This window comes from Elephantulus edwardii, unplaced genomic scaffold (assembly GCF_000299155.1).
Source record: "Elephantulus edwardii isolate Elephantulus edwardi_28Jun2011 unplaced genomic scaffold, EleEdw1.0 scaffold00080, whole genome shotgun sequence".
NCBI classification, from domain to species: domain Eukaryota; kingdom Metazoa; phylum Chordata; class Mammalia; order Macroscelidea; family Macroscelididae; genus Elephantulus; species Elephantulus edwardii.
In genome coordinates this window covers 11,023,877-11,038,596 of record NW_006399830.1, presented here as the reverse complement: position 1 = coordinate 11,038,596, position 14,720 = coordinate 11,023,877, and the positions used below count along the sequence as shown (strand labels likewise).

At 56.1% G+C, this 14,720-nt stretch overlaps 1 protein-coding gene across 2 annotated transcripts in view; it reads left to right on the top strand.

Moving 5' to 3' along the window:
* Positions 1 to 13,336, top strand: part of GTF2IRD1 (GTF2I repeat domain containing 1) — a 68,531-nt gene extending 55,195 nt beyond the window's left edge. For both annotated transcript variants that reach the window (XM_006889672.1, XM_006889671.1), the window contains exons 22-26: positions 8,438 to 8,515; positions 9,334 to 9,526; positions 10,206 to 10,243; positions 11,924 to 12,060; positions 13,268 to 13,336. In XM_006889672.1, coding sequence (XP_006889734.1) covers positions 8,438 to 8,515; positions 9,334 to 9,526; positions 10,206 to 10,243; positions 11,924 to 12,060; positions 13,268 to 13,336 — 515 coding nt within the window. The remainder of the gene's footprint in view (positions 1 to 8,437; positions 8,516 to 9,333; positions 9,527 to 10,205; positions 10,244 to 11,923; positions 12,061 to 13,267) is intronic.
* The last annotated feature ends 1,384 nt before the right edge of the window (positions 13,337 to 14,720 follow it).

Genomic DNA, 14,720 nt, shown 5'->3' with positions numbered 1-14,720 from the left:
TGGGAGGGATCCAGCTGAGATTTTCACAAGTCCCCTCTGCCTGCTGCTTGGAGAAGAGACAAGGATAGGTGCAGGGAGAGGCATGGGGCTGTTGTGACAATCAGGTGTGACAGTGGCCCAGACCACAGGTGACAGCAGCAGTGGTGACAAGGCGTTGACTTTGGGGTATATTGTAGCTGGAGCCGACAGGACCTGTTGAACTGTGAGAGAGAAAAAGGGCATCAAGGCAGGAATTCTGGGTTTGGGCTGAGCTGCTGGAAGGGAGAACAAGAGATGCCACTACCTGATGGAAAGGTGCGTTCAGGGCAGGAGGTAGCACTGGGCTGACCCACGCTAGTCCAGGTGCCTGCTGTCAGCCAGTAAACCGGTTGGGAGCTCAGAGGAGAGGCCCAGGCTTGAAGTATTACTGGGGGAATGTACCTAGTATTTAAGATCATGACGGGTGAGGTCATCAGCAGGTAAATGATGTGACAGAGCTGTCACCTCATCTAACTTCACAGGGAAGAGAGTCCCCATCAGCACAAGACATTGATTTCCACGAGGTGATGGTCAAACAAGACTTCATTCTTTTTAGCAATTCTGACACCAGCCGACCCTCCTCTTTCCTCACACCATCTCCTATTTCTCATGGTATCCTCCACTCTCCCTGCATTCTCCACCTCTGCTGGGCTCAGTAATTCATTGCAGAGACCACAGAAAAACTTACAGGCTGTATGCAAAAACAACAGATTACAAATCAAGAACTCCTCAGATACAGTTCTTCCATCCCGAGGGCTCAGAGGCCCGCCTGTGCCCTGCACAAGGGTGGCTGTTACAGGACTCTTTAGCTCCACTGCTAAGTGCCCAGAGGCTCCCCCTCCACCAGGAAGCCTTCCGCCTGCTGGCTTTCTTGATCTGAGGGCTAGTGCGGACACCTGCCTCTGTGGATCAGGAAGCTCGCATCCATCATGTACCTGTCTCGTAGTGCTAGTGCCACCACGTCTCTGACCCTGCTTTTCACCGTCTCCGCTTGTCTCTGATGTTACTGTCCTTGATCCATCCCTCTCCTGGGTCTAGGAGGGTCTCAGCACAGGTACCCCAGGTCCAAAAGACACTCTTCATTCTTTGTGTGTGTGTGTGTGTGTGTGTGTGTGTGTGTGTGTGTGTGTGTACCATCAAATCGGATCTGACTGGTACAGGAGGAGATTATCCCTCCTTTCCCGGCAGAGCATCTGGTGGATTTGAACCATGAGCCTCTGGGATTGCACTTGCAGCAACACTCTTCATTCTTGGCTCTTCTTGGTGGTAATCAGGTCTGTCTGTCTGCCTGCCTCTGGGGTGGATCTTTCAAGTTGATATTTTGAAAGTAGATTTCCAGGCCTTTCTTTCTTGTTGCCTTGTTTTAGTTTAGGAAGCCCCAGGGGTGTATCACATGACACATGGAACTTGTGTTTGGATTTAGACTTCAGCCTTCAGAACTGAGAGAAGGGACGTTTCCATTGTTTAAGGTGTTCTGTTTGTGGTACTTGGTTACCACAGTCCTAAAAAACTAAGGCTTGGTTCTCTCCACACAGCCAGCATCAAGAAGTTGTTTTGTGAGGTGGGCTACGTCCAGTTTACCCCCCTTGCTCATTGCGTAGCTCTCCACAGCAGGTCCACCCTTTCAGTCAATGAGACCAGATAGACCACCACCTGGTGCCTGCCTTGTTTTCTCAGTCAGAAGGGTGCTGATGGCGTTGTCATGATGTGTAAGGTGTCAGACATGCAGTGTGCACCTGGACCTCTGGACAGGTAACACGTGGACCTGTGGAGCCAAGCACGTGGCATCCATGGGGTGGAGGGCATGCAGCGTGTGAACCTGCTACAGGAACTCTCAGCCCTGCAGATGTGGGGCTCACAATCCCCCTCCAGGCTGTGGGCTCCTCAAGTGCCCCCTAGACCCATCAGAAGAGAAGGTTATAACAGCCTGGAGTCCAGAGGACAGCGAGGTCCAAGAGGGATGCTTGGTCGCTATTCAGCAGACAGGTGCCAGCTGTATTCCAGCCCCCACAGTCATCCCAGATATTTACGGCTGCACCCCCCACACCCTCAGCATAGTGCCCCGTAGAGGAGGAAACTGAGGCGCAGGAAACCAGGACTGAGTGGCTGGGGCGTGGCCTGAGTTCCCCAGGCAGAGCAGACGACGGGCACCCTTGTTGGGCTCTCCTGTCCCCACAGCTGCCCCACAAGGAAGCCCCCGGCCCTGGTGGGAGACCCGCCCCGCCAGTGCCCGCTGCTCCCTGTTCTTTCCTGGGAGCGAGATGGAGAGGTGACTGTGCTGAGCCACCCCGAGAAGAGGTGGACACTGTGGCTGGTGTCCTCAATGGCGTGTCACCTTGGGGACCTCAGCCTCCAGGTGGACATCTGGGACAAGTGTCGCCAACTAGAGGTGTGGCTGCTGCTCCCGTGACTGCCCACCTTGGACTTTAGGGGCTCGTGGGAGGGCACGTGACCACCCCTTCCCCTCAGCAGTCTCTTCTCCCCTCCCCCATGGTAATTTTGGATTTGGATGTTTGACGCTCTGGTGTGTCTGGACCTGACAGGACCGGCTACAGGCAAGCTGGCTCTTTAAAGCCTCAGAGAGTAGTTCAGGGAGCTTAGTCCCATTTCTAGAAGGTTCTTTGTCAAGTGTATAGTTTCCAGAAGGCCCACCTGTTGCTGTGTGCCAGGCCCCTTTTGGGGTGAAACAGGGAGCACAGCCCTGGGCAGGGGCCTCTCTCCAGCCCCTGCCCCACCCCCTGGTTTCTTCACAGGAAAGGATTCCTGCATCCCAGACTGCTTTTGTTACCGGTTGCCATAGAGTCCGCTCTGCTGATAAGACCCTTGTACAATAGAAGGAAGTGCCCGCCCAGCTGTGCCCTCCGAGCTCTTTCCAGCCCAAGGGTGCATCTTCCAGCACTAGATGGGACATCTGGGCTCTCTGGGCCTCCCATCCAGTGCACCCCAAAGCTGCCTCCCCCCCCGTCCAAGGGAAAGCTTATTTGTTGCTGTGAAGCCAGATTTCAATGGAGCATCCCAGGATAAAGTAGACTAAGAAAACACCCAACAATCTATGGCGAAAAGTCAGCCAGAGGGAACCACGTGGCGCGCACAGTGCAGTGGCGTTCCGTTGTCTGAAGGGTCATGAGTTCAGGCCAACTCAGAGGCAGCCAGTAACACTTCAGACATGGATCGCCAAGCCTTTCTTCCTAGTCTGCTGAAGCCTGTTCAGCACAGGTGAGTCAGCACAGGTGAGCCTGCCGGGCTTTGAAATACCAGTGATGGGTATTTAATACAGGACGTAATCTGGAGAGGATTACAAGCTGGTGAGCCTGGAAGTGCTTTCTAGTGGCGATCGGTGGGCCACAGAAGGGTTTTGTGTGAGCTGCAGTGGGGGACGTAGGCCGCCCCGTTTGCCGTCTGCTGAGTGGCACCTGCAGGAGACAGCCCTTCCCGCCATGGCGGTGGTTCCTGGGAGTATTTACACTCTGGTCCCCGGGAGGGCTGAGCAATGTGTTGCTCCTGCCTGGGCCCCCAGGCCTGGCAGAGAGGCAGAGTGTTTATTTACCGCACTCTCAGCAAGGCTTTTGGGGTCTCCCCACCAAGAAGCCCTTCTTTCTCTCTGCAAGGTTCAGAGCCAGAGGCCTCAGACCAAGTGGAAAAGGCCTGGAGGCTTTGGCTGGACCAGGACAGAAGTCAGTGGCTTTGAGTGGTGCCCCTAAAGGACCATGACTTCATAAACTTGATTATCTTTTTCCCCCAGGCAGAATTCCACTAAACCAGGGCTTTACCAGACAGCAGGTTAGATAAGTTCAGAGAGCTGGCCGGCCCCAGAATGTCTGCAGAGAGGAGGGAGGGGGCCAGAGGGCTGGCACAAGCAGGAAGAGCAGAGAACTGCCTGCAGGAACAGGCCTGGGCCTGCAGGGCGTGGCTGCCCTGGGCAGAGGGGGACCTGGGGGGGTGTCTCTCAAGTAAGTTCACCGCCTGGGGCAGGTTGAGCCTCTCCCAGAAAGCGCTGGAGGCAGGTCATTACCCTCTCCTCCATCGTGGGGTGTGCTCTTTAGAGAAGAGATAGTTACATGCACTTTAGAAAATGTTCCATCCAAAACAAGGACTTCAGTCATCTGGGAAAAGGTCACATCTGTGGAACTGGGTTTCCTAAAGGACTGAATAATCGACGTTATTGTTCCGATCACGGCAGCAGCACAGCTGGACTTTGCGTGGAGAAGTTTAAACATGCTTGCTGATGGGGTGTCTGTCCCGTCAGTTGTGCCCAGGGCCACCGGGAGTCGGGGCTGACGTGGCAGCGGCAGACTGTACTGTCAGATCCTCCCGACAGGCCAGGATTCCTTTTGTTTTTTTTTCCAGGATGCCTATCTGAGGGTTGTGGAAACAGACCCAGGAAAGTGTCATGACCTCCCCAAACACCAGGCAGCATTAGGGTTAAAATAAGACTGTCTTGCTATTATCCACTAGGTCAGGGACCTTCCCTGTAGCCGGTGGTCCTGGGGACACCTCCTCCTCCTCCTCCATTGTGCCCTAAGTATGACATCTTCAGGTGAGAGCGTTCTGAACTATGTGCTTAAGCAGTCCTTGGGAAGTTCGCAGGTGACCAGAGGCTTGGTGTGTGTGACCGTCTCCAGATTGGGGGATGTGTTGGCGTCAGGGCCTGGCTTTGTTATGGGAGGGAATCGAGTGACCTCCTCACAGTCTGCCAAGAGGCCCACTCCCTTCTGGGTTAGCAGGACGCATGCAGGCCTTTCTCCTGAGCTGTGGCCGCCTGGCTGTGGACAGTGGCCTGACATTATCACAGGAGCCCCCATGGCTGTGTCTTAAGATAGACTAACCTTTCTGCAGGCACAAGCCCAATGGCAGGTTCCGGAACAGGGGCGGGGCCTCTCCACCTGGGGTTTGGGTTCCCTCCAAGAAGGAGCTGTGCCTTTTCCCACTCTGCCTGGGAGCTGGCTTCCTCCAGGGACCTCAAACTATCTAGTCCCTTCCAGCTCACTCCAGCCCAGGGACCCCGGGGGCGCGGGGGGAAATCTCTGAGAAGGCTGCTTTTGTAGGACTTAGAATTCGTTTTGTTAACAAACTCATCCTTGAAGAAAAAATTTAGTTCCCTTCCCATATTAAATCACAGTCAAGAAGTGGGGAGACATCCGGAGATGCTGTCGAGGAACAGAGCTGTACTTCCCGGTGCTGGGCTGGGAGGATTTAGTGGGTGGTGGGCCAGTGCCCGGTCTGCCACATAGTATGAGCTGGGTGAGAAGCCCTTGGCCACTGTCCTGTCAGTCCCTGACTCGCAGAAAGCCCAGGCACATCCAGACTCTGCCTGCCTCTGCTCTACCTCCTTGTTCCTTTTATAGAGCCTGGGGTCTTGGGCAGCAGAGGAAGAAGGGGAGTCAGGAATAGGAGGACGCTGTGAATGTGCCTTTACTCCCTCCGTGAACAGCTGCCTCGTTGGCCATGAGACCTGAAGAACTATATAGTACCCAGCTGCCATGGCGGAACATTTTGATCAAAGCTGGGGAAATACAGAACAGACTTCAAATCCTTGTGGGCTCCAGACTTCCTGGAGCCATGAAGGTTCAATACGTCCATAGCAGCTGCTAAGATTCTTGGCTTTCAAGTCACCAATTCCCTAAGCAGAAGTACCATCCACTTCCTAAACAACAAGCCTCCGTAAACTATGAACTTGGAGAAACAATAGTTACTGAAAGGCTTCGGGTCTTTTGTTCATAGAGTTGCTGTGAGTTGTGCTCAACTAGATGGCAGTCTACAACTCCCCTGTTTGTTCCTCAGACACTCCCCCTTCCCACCCCCGTGTGTCCCAAGCCTCACTCCCTGAGCTGTGGCTGCAACAGATTGCAGTTTACTGCCAGGGTGTGGGGGGGGGCCCAGCATTTCCTGTTGGCTGCGCTATGGGCTTACTCCTTCCTGTTGGCTGCAGCCTGGGCTGGGGGCTCTGTTAACTTTCCAGGAGCTGCCCAGACAAATACCACGAATTAGAAATGCGTTCTCTCCAAGTCCTGGGGGCTACAGCCCAGAGCGGCTTTGTCTGCAGGGCCACGCTGTTGCTGAAGGCTCTGGGGGATGGATGGTCTCTCGTCTCTCCGTGCTGCTCACCGCTTCCGTCCTTCCCTTCCTCGGCTTGTGGCCCCTTCCTTCAATCTCTGCCTGTCTTGGAGTCTCTAGCTGCGTCTTGACTCCTCTTTGATAAGGGATTGTCCAGATTGGATTAAGACACACCCCCTGGCACTCCAGTGTACCCACACTGCCTGATAACATCTATAGAGACCCTATTTCCAGACGTGGGGGGGCCAGGGGTTCCATGTACACATACTTTTCTAATGGGTGACAGACAGTTCACCCCATCACAGAGCTGCTTCCACACACCAGCTGAGGGAGCACGTGGAGGAGGGGCAGAGTCGTGCCGTGTGAACGTGGGGTGCGCTGGGGGTCCACATGATGAGCCCCCAGTGTGCACTTAGTGCTGAGCCTGTGGTGTGACCGTCCCTCCTCCAGAGAGCAGTCCCCGCCCTGATCCCCCAGTGGTAGTGTCCCCACCATCTCCTGCCCCAGGGGCTGCTGCACCCACACTGTGCAGCCCAATGTGTGGATGAGATGAGCAAGGGGCTGACAGAAACCGGAGGGCACCACCACGTGACCCGCATGGCAGGCTGGGCTGGGGTCCAGGTTTCTGAAGCCGAGTCCTGTCCCCTTTCCGCTGCCTGGCAGCATCAGGCCTGTTCTCTGTCCCTCTCTGCCCACGCTGCCCTGGGGCAAAAGTGCCGAGGATAGAGGTGCAGGACGCCTTCATACAAGCTGTGTATGCCCTGCAGGCGGGCCCATGCGCCCAGCAGCCCTGTCCACACGCTAACACCCCGTGACTCCAGCCACATGCCCCGCCCTGCCGCAGGCACATGGCAGAGGTGGAACCAATTGTAGAAGAGGAGGTTTGGAGGACTCTGCAGATGTCAGCTCTGCCTTGATAAGTGGGGCACAAGCTTCTGGAAACAGACATCACAGTGGAGCACAGAGGAGGGATTTGGGGCCAGAGAGCTGTGCCTAGGACTTCATAGCTCTCTGAGCTCTGACCCAGCCTGTGGTGAGGGGTGACCAGGAGCTTTCAGGAAAGCTACCAGCAGTGCTGGCATCTGTGCCCTTCCCTGTCCTGTGCACCTGCCTGCTGGGAATCCCAGCCGCAGGGGACTCCTTGGAGACAAGGGCATGGACAGGAAGCATCCAGTAGCAGTTTTCTGGTTGGGACCTGAAGAAACCAGGTCACCAGCCATGCCAGGGGTCCAGAGGCTGTCTGGAAGGGCTTTGTTGGGGGTGCTAGAGGATGCTGCGTTTGGACCCTTGGAGTGGGCTGGGTAGGGGTGTCGTGACACATCACCTGAGACTGTTGGAGACGTGCAGGGACCCCTGGAGGGCAGGCTGCAGAGTCAGAAGGGGCAGGGGGTGAGGGAGTACCCAGAAATACAGTGCTTGGGGCAGTGGCGCCTGCAGCCGTACAGGTAGCTCTCTGTCTGGAGGTGGGAGGGTGGCCCTCTGGACGCTGGCGGGGTGCATGATAGGGCCACCTAGCCCCCTGTGCATGTGCAGCAGGATCTGGGAGGCCCAGCCCCAGCCCAGGTGGGTGCATTTCCCAAAAGGAAAGAATTTTTGCCGCAGTTTTTCAAGATTTAAGGTACTCGTTGTTCTAAGACATGTTCTGTCTGTCTGTCTGTGGTCACCCAGGCTGTGGCTTCCTGCTGCTTCCACTTCCCTCTACCCTAGAGCCCTCCAGGGGGCTTTGGGCCAACAAAGGGGTGGTCAGCACAAGGCCCTTTCCCATAGTTGGGGTCTCCACCCACCAGGGTACATGCCAGGGTTGTTGCTGTTGCCTTCTCCCCTAGCCTAGCCCACCCTGCTGTTCCTCTGGACCTGGGCACTCAGCTAGGAGGAAGCCTACCCCAGAGCCACCTGTGTCCACAGCTTGTGTCCCTGTTCACAGCCTGTGCCCACTGGCGAGGCAGCCTGCCTGGGACCGCCTTGCCCAGCCCCGTCATGCCAGTCCCACCCACACACCAGCGCCCACCTGGTTCTGCTCGGGGAGCAGCCACAGCCAGCCTTCTGTGACCTTTCACACCTAGTGCCTTGGCCTGGACCAACCTTTCTGTGGGGTGTCTCCCACCCTCACTCCACCCAGCCACCCTTGCACATGCTGCCCTGGTATCCTGGGCACTGAGGGGCTCCTGCCTAGTTCTCAGGGTGCATTGCACTGATGTGAACCATCTTGGGAAATGTTTAGCAAACGTGGGTGACCAGACAGATGGACAGTTGGGACAGGTCACAGGGAGGGGGCAGAGCCTAGAGAGGCGGCTTCAACAGGGGAGGGAGAAAGTGCAGGACCAGCGGCCAAGCCCCTGCTCACGCCCTCCTCTTCCTCTTACAGATGAAGATGACGCCAACAGACTCGGGGAGAAGGTGATCCTCCGGGAACAAGTGAGGGAGCTCTTCAACGAGAAATACGGTCAGTGTCTGGGGCGGGGCGCTGGGGCCAGCAAGGGGCACCGAGGCAGGAGGGGTGGGGGACAGGGAGGGAGGAGCTGGGAGTCCATCAGCTAAAGTGTGTCTTTTGCTTTTTTTTTTTAAATAAATTTTGAAATTCATTTTCAAGTATATTTAAGAAAAAGGAGAATGATGACATGAACTGCCTTATAACAGAAACCCAGCTGTGCACTTAATTTTATCAACTCTTATTTCATCTATTTCCGCATCCAGACTTTTCCCTTTTTTTAAGTATTTTAAAACAAATCCAAGTTCCTGTGTAATCTCATTGATAAATTCTCAAGTAAGGACATTTCTGGAGCCCGCTGGGTGGTAACCAAGAAGGTTGGTGATTCTGACCCACCCAGAGAAGCCTGGGAGGCGGGCCTGGTGGTCTGCTTCCCGAAGGTCAACTTCCCAGATGTCCGCTTCCCGGAGGTCCTGGCCTCGGAAACCACAGAGCAAGTTCTGCTCTGTAGACGAGAGGTTGCTCGCTGTGCATCAGGGTGGACTCTGAGGCCATTAGCTATAAGGACTGTCCTCTTTGGTGTGACATCCAGCCTTACCTGTCAGCCCTAGGTGGGCACGGTGACAGTCTGCACCAGGCACCTGTGAAGGTGTCCTTGTCAGGGGGATTGGGTTTTAAATTTTCCTGACTGGATAAAGAAGAGCACTCGTGGAGATTTGTAAACCCTCCCTGGGGTATGATGGCTGAGCTGGGTCCTGCGGGGGTCCCAGCCCTTCCCCAGAGGACCTCACCCCTGACAGGGGACATCCTCACTCTGACTGCTGTGCCCACAGGTGAGGCTCTGGGCCTGAACCGGCCTGTGCTGGTCCCTTACAAACTGATCCGAGACAGCCCGGATGCTGTGGAGGTCACGGGCCTGCCAGACGACATCCCTTTCCGGAATCCCAACACGTACGACATCCACCGGCTGGAGAAGATCCTGAAGGCCCGAGAGCACGTCCGTATGGTCATCATCAACCAGCTCCAGTGAGTGACCGGCACTGAGGGCAGTGGGCGTGGACAGGGGTCATGGGGCCAAAGGGTCATCCCCAGAGCAGGTCCCGCCAGGAGCCGAGAAGAGAAGGAAAGAGAAAGTTCCACAACTTTTTTTCAGTACCTCACTTCTTTGTAAATGTGTGTGTGTGTGAGAGAGAGAGAGATAAACCACACATGTGCACATACACACATCCCTGGTTTTAAAAAGTGAAGTGGATCATACAGTGTCCAATCCAAGGAAACCATGGGTACTGTCTCATGTCCCTCACTTGGCCTTGTGTGGACACAGGCGGGACCCAGGCCAGATAGTGCTCTCGAGTAACTGACCAGCTCCGTGTAGTCTGGATGGACCATGATGCCATCCATTGAGGGACTAACCTGCTTGTGTTGTCGTTGTTGATACTAAATAAAGCTGCAAGTAAAACAAAAGTCAGCGCGTGGCAGCGGCAGCCTCCCTCCCAGATGAGGACACCAGGCCCACGGGTGCTGCGTCTCACCTGGCACTGTCAGCCCCGGGCCGGGTAGTCCCTCACCTGCCCTGTGGGGATCGACCTCTGTTCTCACCCAGGTCCCAGCACCAGGGATGCATCTCAACCTCCGGAGATTCCAGGAGCAGGTGGGAAGGGAGTCAGGCTGTATCCTCTAACTGCTCCCCCTCTTTCGTTTTCAGACCTTTTGCAGAAATCTGCAATGACACCAAGGTGCCAGGTGAGTCAGAGGCCCCGGAGGCAGATCTGGTCCAGGTGGTAGATTTTATCCAACCGCAGAGAGGAAAGTGTATGTCCCTCCTACCCCAGTACCTCCCCGGGGGCCTTGAGGTCTGCACCCCCATCTCGAGAGCACCTTCTGAGGGTAGCAGGAGGGGAGCTCAGACAGTGGGAGGTGCCCAGAGGCCGGGGGATGGTTACATGACCATGAGGGGTGAGGCGGGGGTCTCAGGAGGGGAGCTCAGACAGTGGGAGGTGCCCAGGGGTCAGAGGTGAGCAGAAAGTGGGTCATAGGAGCTGACTGAGTGGGGTGGGGCATGACCGGGCAGGGGTGAGGCAGGTGGTCAGTGGCCCCCAACATTCTGCCTGGACAGCAGGGCACGCACCTGCAGGCGGGGGAGGTCTTTTAGGCTCTCAGTTCACAGGATCTGGGGCCCACGTGGTCCTGTGGTTCTGACTGAGGAGACGTGCACTCTGGAGAGTGTACCCCTCGGTGGTCTCAAGGGGCACCTCTGATTAAGAAGCCGTGGTCATGATCACTCGTACCCCGTATCTGACAGTTGGGACACTGAGGCCCAGTGAGGGTCAGCACTTTAATCCATCAGCTCCGGGGAGAAAGCTTGGCTTAGTGTCTCTTCCTGTTGAGACGTACCGTCCCAGGAACCCAGGAGAGGGCCAGCGTGGGCGGGAACCATCTCAGTGGGGTGGGTGGGGGTTTGGTGGGCTATGACCCCTGCGGTCACTCCCGGAGAGGCCCAGCCGCTGCTCTTTAAGAGAAACTTTGGTTTCATTCAGCAGCATCAGAGCAGCTGAGTCCACGCCAGGCGGGTGCAGGCCTGGGTGCTCTCTGCACAGAGGCGCCCGGGAGTCCCCCAGCGTCTTTCTCAGTGAGCTCAGAGGGGCGACTGTTTCCCAGGACTAGAACTTGAACTTAGATATCCGTAGCCAGTGTGTTGGCTGTGGAACCCGTGAACTCAGTGTTCCAGTCTGGGATCCTGGTCCTCACACCTGGCTGGAACAGTCCCCGTGTTGTGTGGAGAACAGGTGCCGGGCATTAGGCTACGTGCTGTGCACAAGATTCCGTGGGACCTCCCGGCACCCCCGTCATTCTGCGCACGTTCTGTCGTGAGCTGCTGACCCTCAGTGGCCCCACGCGCGGAGCACAGTACTGCCCACTCCTGCACCATCTCCCCGCTGGACGTTGTGACCCATAAAGCTCTGGTTTCCAAGGGGTCACCAGGCTCCGTGGAAGCCTGTTTTCATCACAGCAGCACGCAGGCCTCCACTGACAGATGGGAGGGGGCGTGCATGGGGTGCCCTGACCTGGAGGTGAATGCAGACCATGAAAGGCAGGAATCCTGCCCCGAGCTACCACCGCTTCATGGTTCATGAGGAACTAAAGGTTCAGGGCTGCTCACAACCCCCAAGTCTGGGGTCTGCGCAGCTCTGGATGCGCCCTGACCGTGGCCTACAGGCTGGGAAGCCTGCCAGAGTCCAAGGGCAGCTCAGGGAGTTGGAGAAAGGCTAGAATCCTGCAGGGGGGTGATGTCCTGGGAAAAGTATAAGGACTGATGCTTGACTCTTAGTTGGAGGTTGGAGTTCTGGGTGCAGCCGGAGGTACCTCCGAAGAAAGACCTGGCAGTCTACTGTGGCATCAGCAGCCTTTCCTCCTCTCTGACAGCCAAAGACAACAGCATTCCCAAGCGCAAGAGGAAGCGAGTCTCCGAAGGAAATTCCGTCTCCTCTTCCTCCTCGTCTTCCTCGTCCTCATCCTCGAACCCAGAGTCTGTGGCATCAACCAACCAGATCTCCCTCGTGGTAAAGTCCCACAGATTAGACCTGCCCCCCCTCCCTCCAGCTTCCTGCCCCCCTGGGCAGAGACTGCCCACGCCGGGATGTGGATTGGGGTACAGAGAGGCCCCAGGCCCTGAGGGGGGCACTCTCGGCCTGGAGTCACACACACAACTGCCTGCCCGCATGATGCAGTGTAGTCTGTCCCCGTCACGGGGCCTCACAGCCACTCAGGGCATCCCTGTGGGACAGCAGGAGAGCTGAGGTCAGGAAATGGGTGCAGAGGAGGCCACGGACCCTGAGCTGCACGTCCACCCTGCGATGTGAGGGGACACGGTCAGGAGAGGAGGCCACAGCACCCTGTGATGTAAGGGGACACGGTCAGGAGAGGAGGCCATAGCCCCCTGTATGTGGGGGGACACAGGAGAGAAGGCCACAGTTCCTGAGCTGCACGTTCATCCTGCGATTTGGGGGGACGCAGTCAGTAGAGGAGACCACGGCCCTTGAGCTGCATGTCCGTCCTGTGATGTGAGGGGACACTGTCAGGAGAGGAGGCCATGGCCCTTGAGCTGCACGTTTATCCTGCGATGTGGGGGGACACTGTCAGGAGAGGAGGCCACAGTCCGAGCTGCATGACCACCCTGCCATGTGGAGGGGCACGGTCAGGAGAGGAGGCGCCTCTTCTTGGCCTGTTAGCCAGGACCCCACCTTCAGCTCCAAGTCCTCTTGAATTGGGGGTCCCTTCTACCCCAGGAAGACTTGCATAGGGGACCCTGAGAGTTCTGTCTCATAAAATGTCAGCTCTGAAGCCCTGAGCTTATGAGGACAACGTCCGGACACTTTTGAAGATGGAGTTAGGGTTCCTTTACCCTTTGGCCAATGCTCAGACAGGTGGGCTTTGCCCTCACCTCCTGTCTTGCCCCTGTGGTCACATCATGACCGGTCACTGGCTCCTGCTACCCTGAGACCTGATGGCTTCCTAGGTGTGGGAGGCTGGAGGAGGAGACTGAGTCTGTGGGTCACCACCCATCCAGAGTCACAGGACTAGTCCCCCCAAGCATGTGGGGCCAGCTCAGAAGGCTGCACTCAGACCCCCTGGACACTAGGAAGCAGAGGGACCCGGCAGTGGTCACATCCTCTCTGGGCCTCCCAGGCCCAGTCCAGAGCCCTCCAGAAAGCGCTGCCCTGCAGTCGGCTGGCATCCTGACCTGGGCCCTCTGTCCCCTCTCTCCAGCAGTGGCCAATGTACATGGTGGACTACGCCGGCCTGAACGTGCAACTCCCTGGCCCACTCAATTACTGACCTCAGCGCCGCATTGAGACCTCACTCAGAAAGACTAAAGGAAATGTAATTTATGTACAGAATGTATATTCGGATATGTATCGATGCCTTTTAGTTTTTCCAATGATTTTTACACTATATTCCTGCCACCAAGGCCTTTTTAAATAAGTAAAAAAAAAAGAAAAAAACCCATTGCCTCCGCTCTTCATTGTCAGAAGATCCCTTTTAGAATGGTGGTTGTGGCTGTCCCGGGGGTGAGGTCAGGAGGCCAGCCTGACAACTGGGCCCTAGTGTCGGGGTGCAGAAGCCACTCAGGTGTTTGCTGCTGGTCCGTGCGACGTCCAGCGAAGAACCACAGGAGGCCAGGGCCCAGGCTTGAGCCTCAACTGCCAGGGCCCACGCACAGGACGGTCAGCATTGTGGCTCTGTACTGAGCCAGGGGGAAAGGGGCTTCACGTGACTCCTGGGGGACTCACAGTGGGGTGGGGGAACTGTCTGACCCCAGTCACCCTGGTGAAGTCACGTTCAAGTATGGTGTCACTGGAGAGCGATATCTGCAGAAGGAGTCTTCAGCTGGTCCTTCTGAGATGGGGAACTCGGGGCTGTACTGGGCCACAGCTGTCAGAGACCATTCTGGAGTAGGTGGAAAGTCGAAGGGACAATACGGAGGTAGTGAGACACGCTGGAAGGGCCAGTATGCTGCCCACAGCCTGGGTGTGGTAGTGGTCAGCCGTCACAGGCCACATTTTTAGTGAGCTCTGCCTTCCCAGTAGGGTACATGGTGATCCAGTCCCCACCTTCAGGGTGCAGACCCGGATCAGTTCTCAGTCACTGCAGTTGTCCACACCAGCACCTGTCCATGCAGGCTGGCTTGTTTCAGGAGGCTGGTAGCTTTTAGCAAAGCTTCTAGAAAGACCAGGAAGGAAAGCCTAGCAAGCTCCTGCCAAAGACCAGCTGTGAAAGCAGGAGCTGATGCAGCATGAGGGTAGCTGGGTCTGACCTCTAACCACTTCCTAAAGGACAACTGTCCCCATCAGTAACACCATAGCAGCAAATAGCAGCTTAGTCAGACATGCCATCTCCCCTGCACCTCTGTTCACCAATCATTAGGTTTGACATTTGTTGTTAAGTCACGGACTTTACTCACAGTGTGGTACTGAGAGTGAGGTTTATGAGAGAAGTAAGTAAGTGAGGGAGGCAAAGACTGTCACCCAACTCAAGTCCAGGTCTTAGCCCAGAAGTCCCAAGTTACAAACCCTCAGAGAGTCCAGGTTCTAGTTTGAGTTGAGCAGCTTTTCCTTCCATCATCTGGCAAGAACAGCAAAGCCTTTTAACTGTGGCCTTTCTCTCAGGGCTCCTCTGATTCCCCTTTGCCCATTTATCCACAGCAATGCCACAGTCTCTG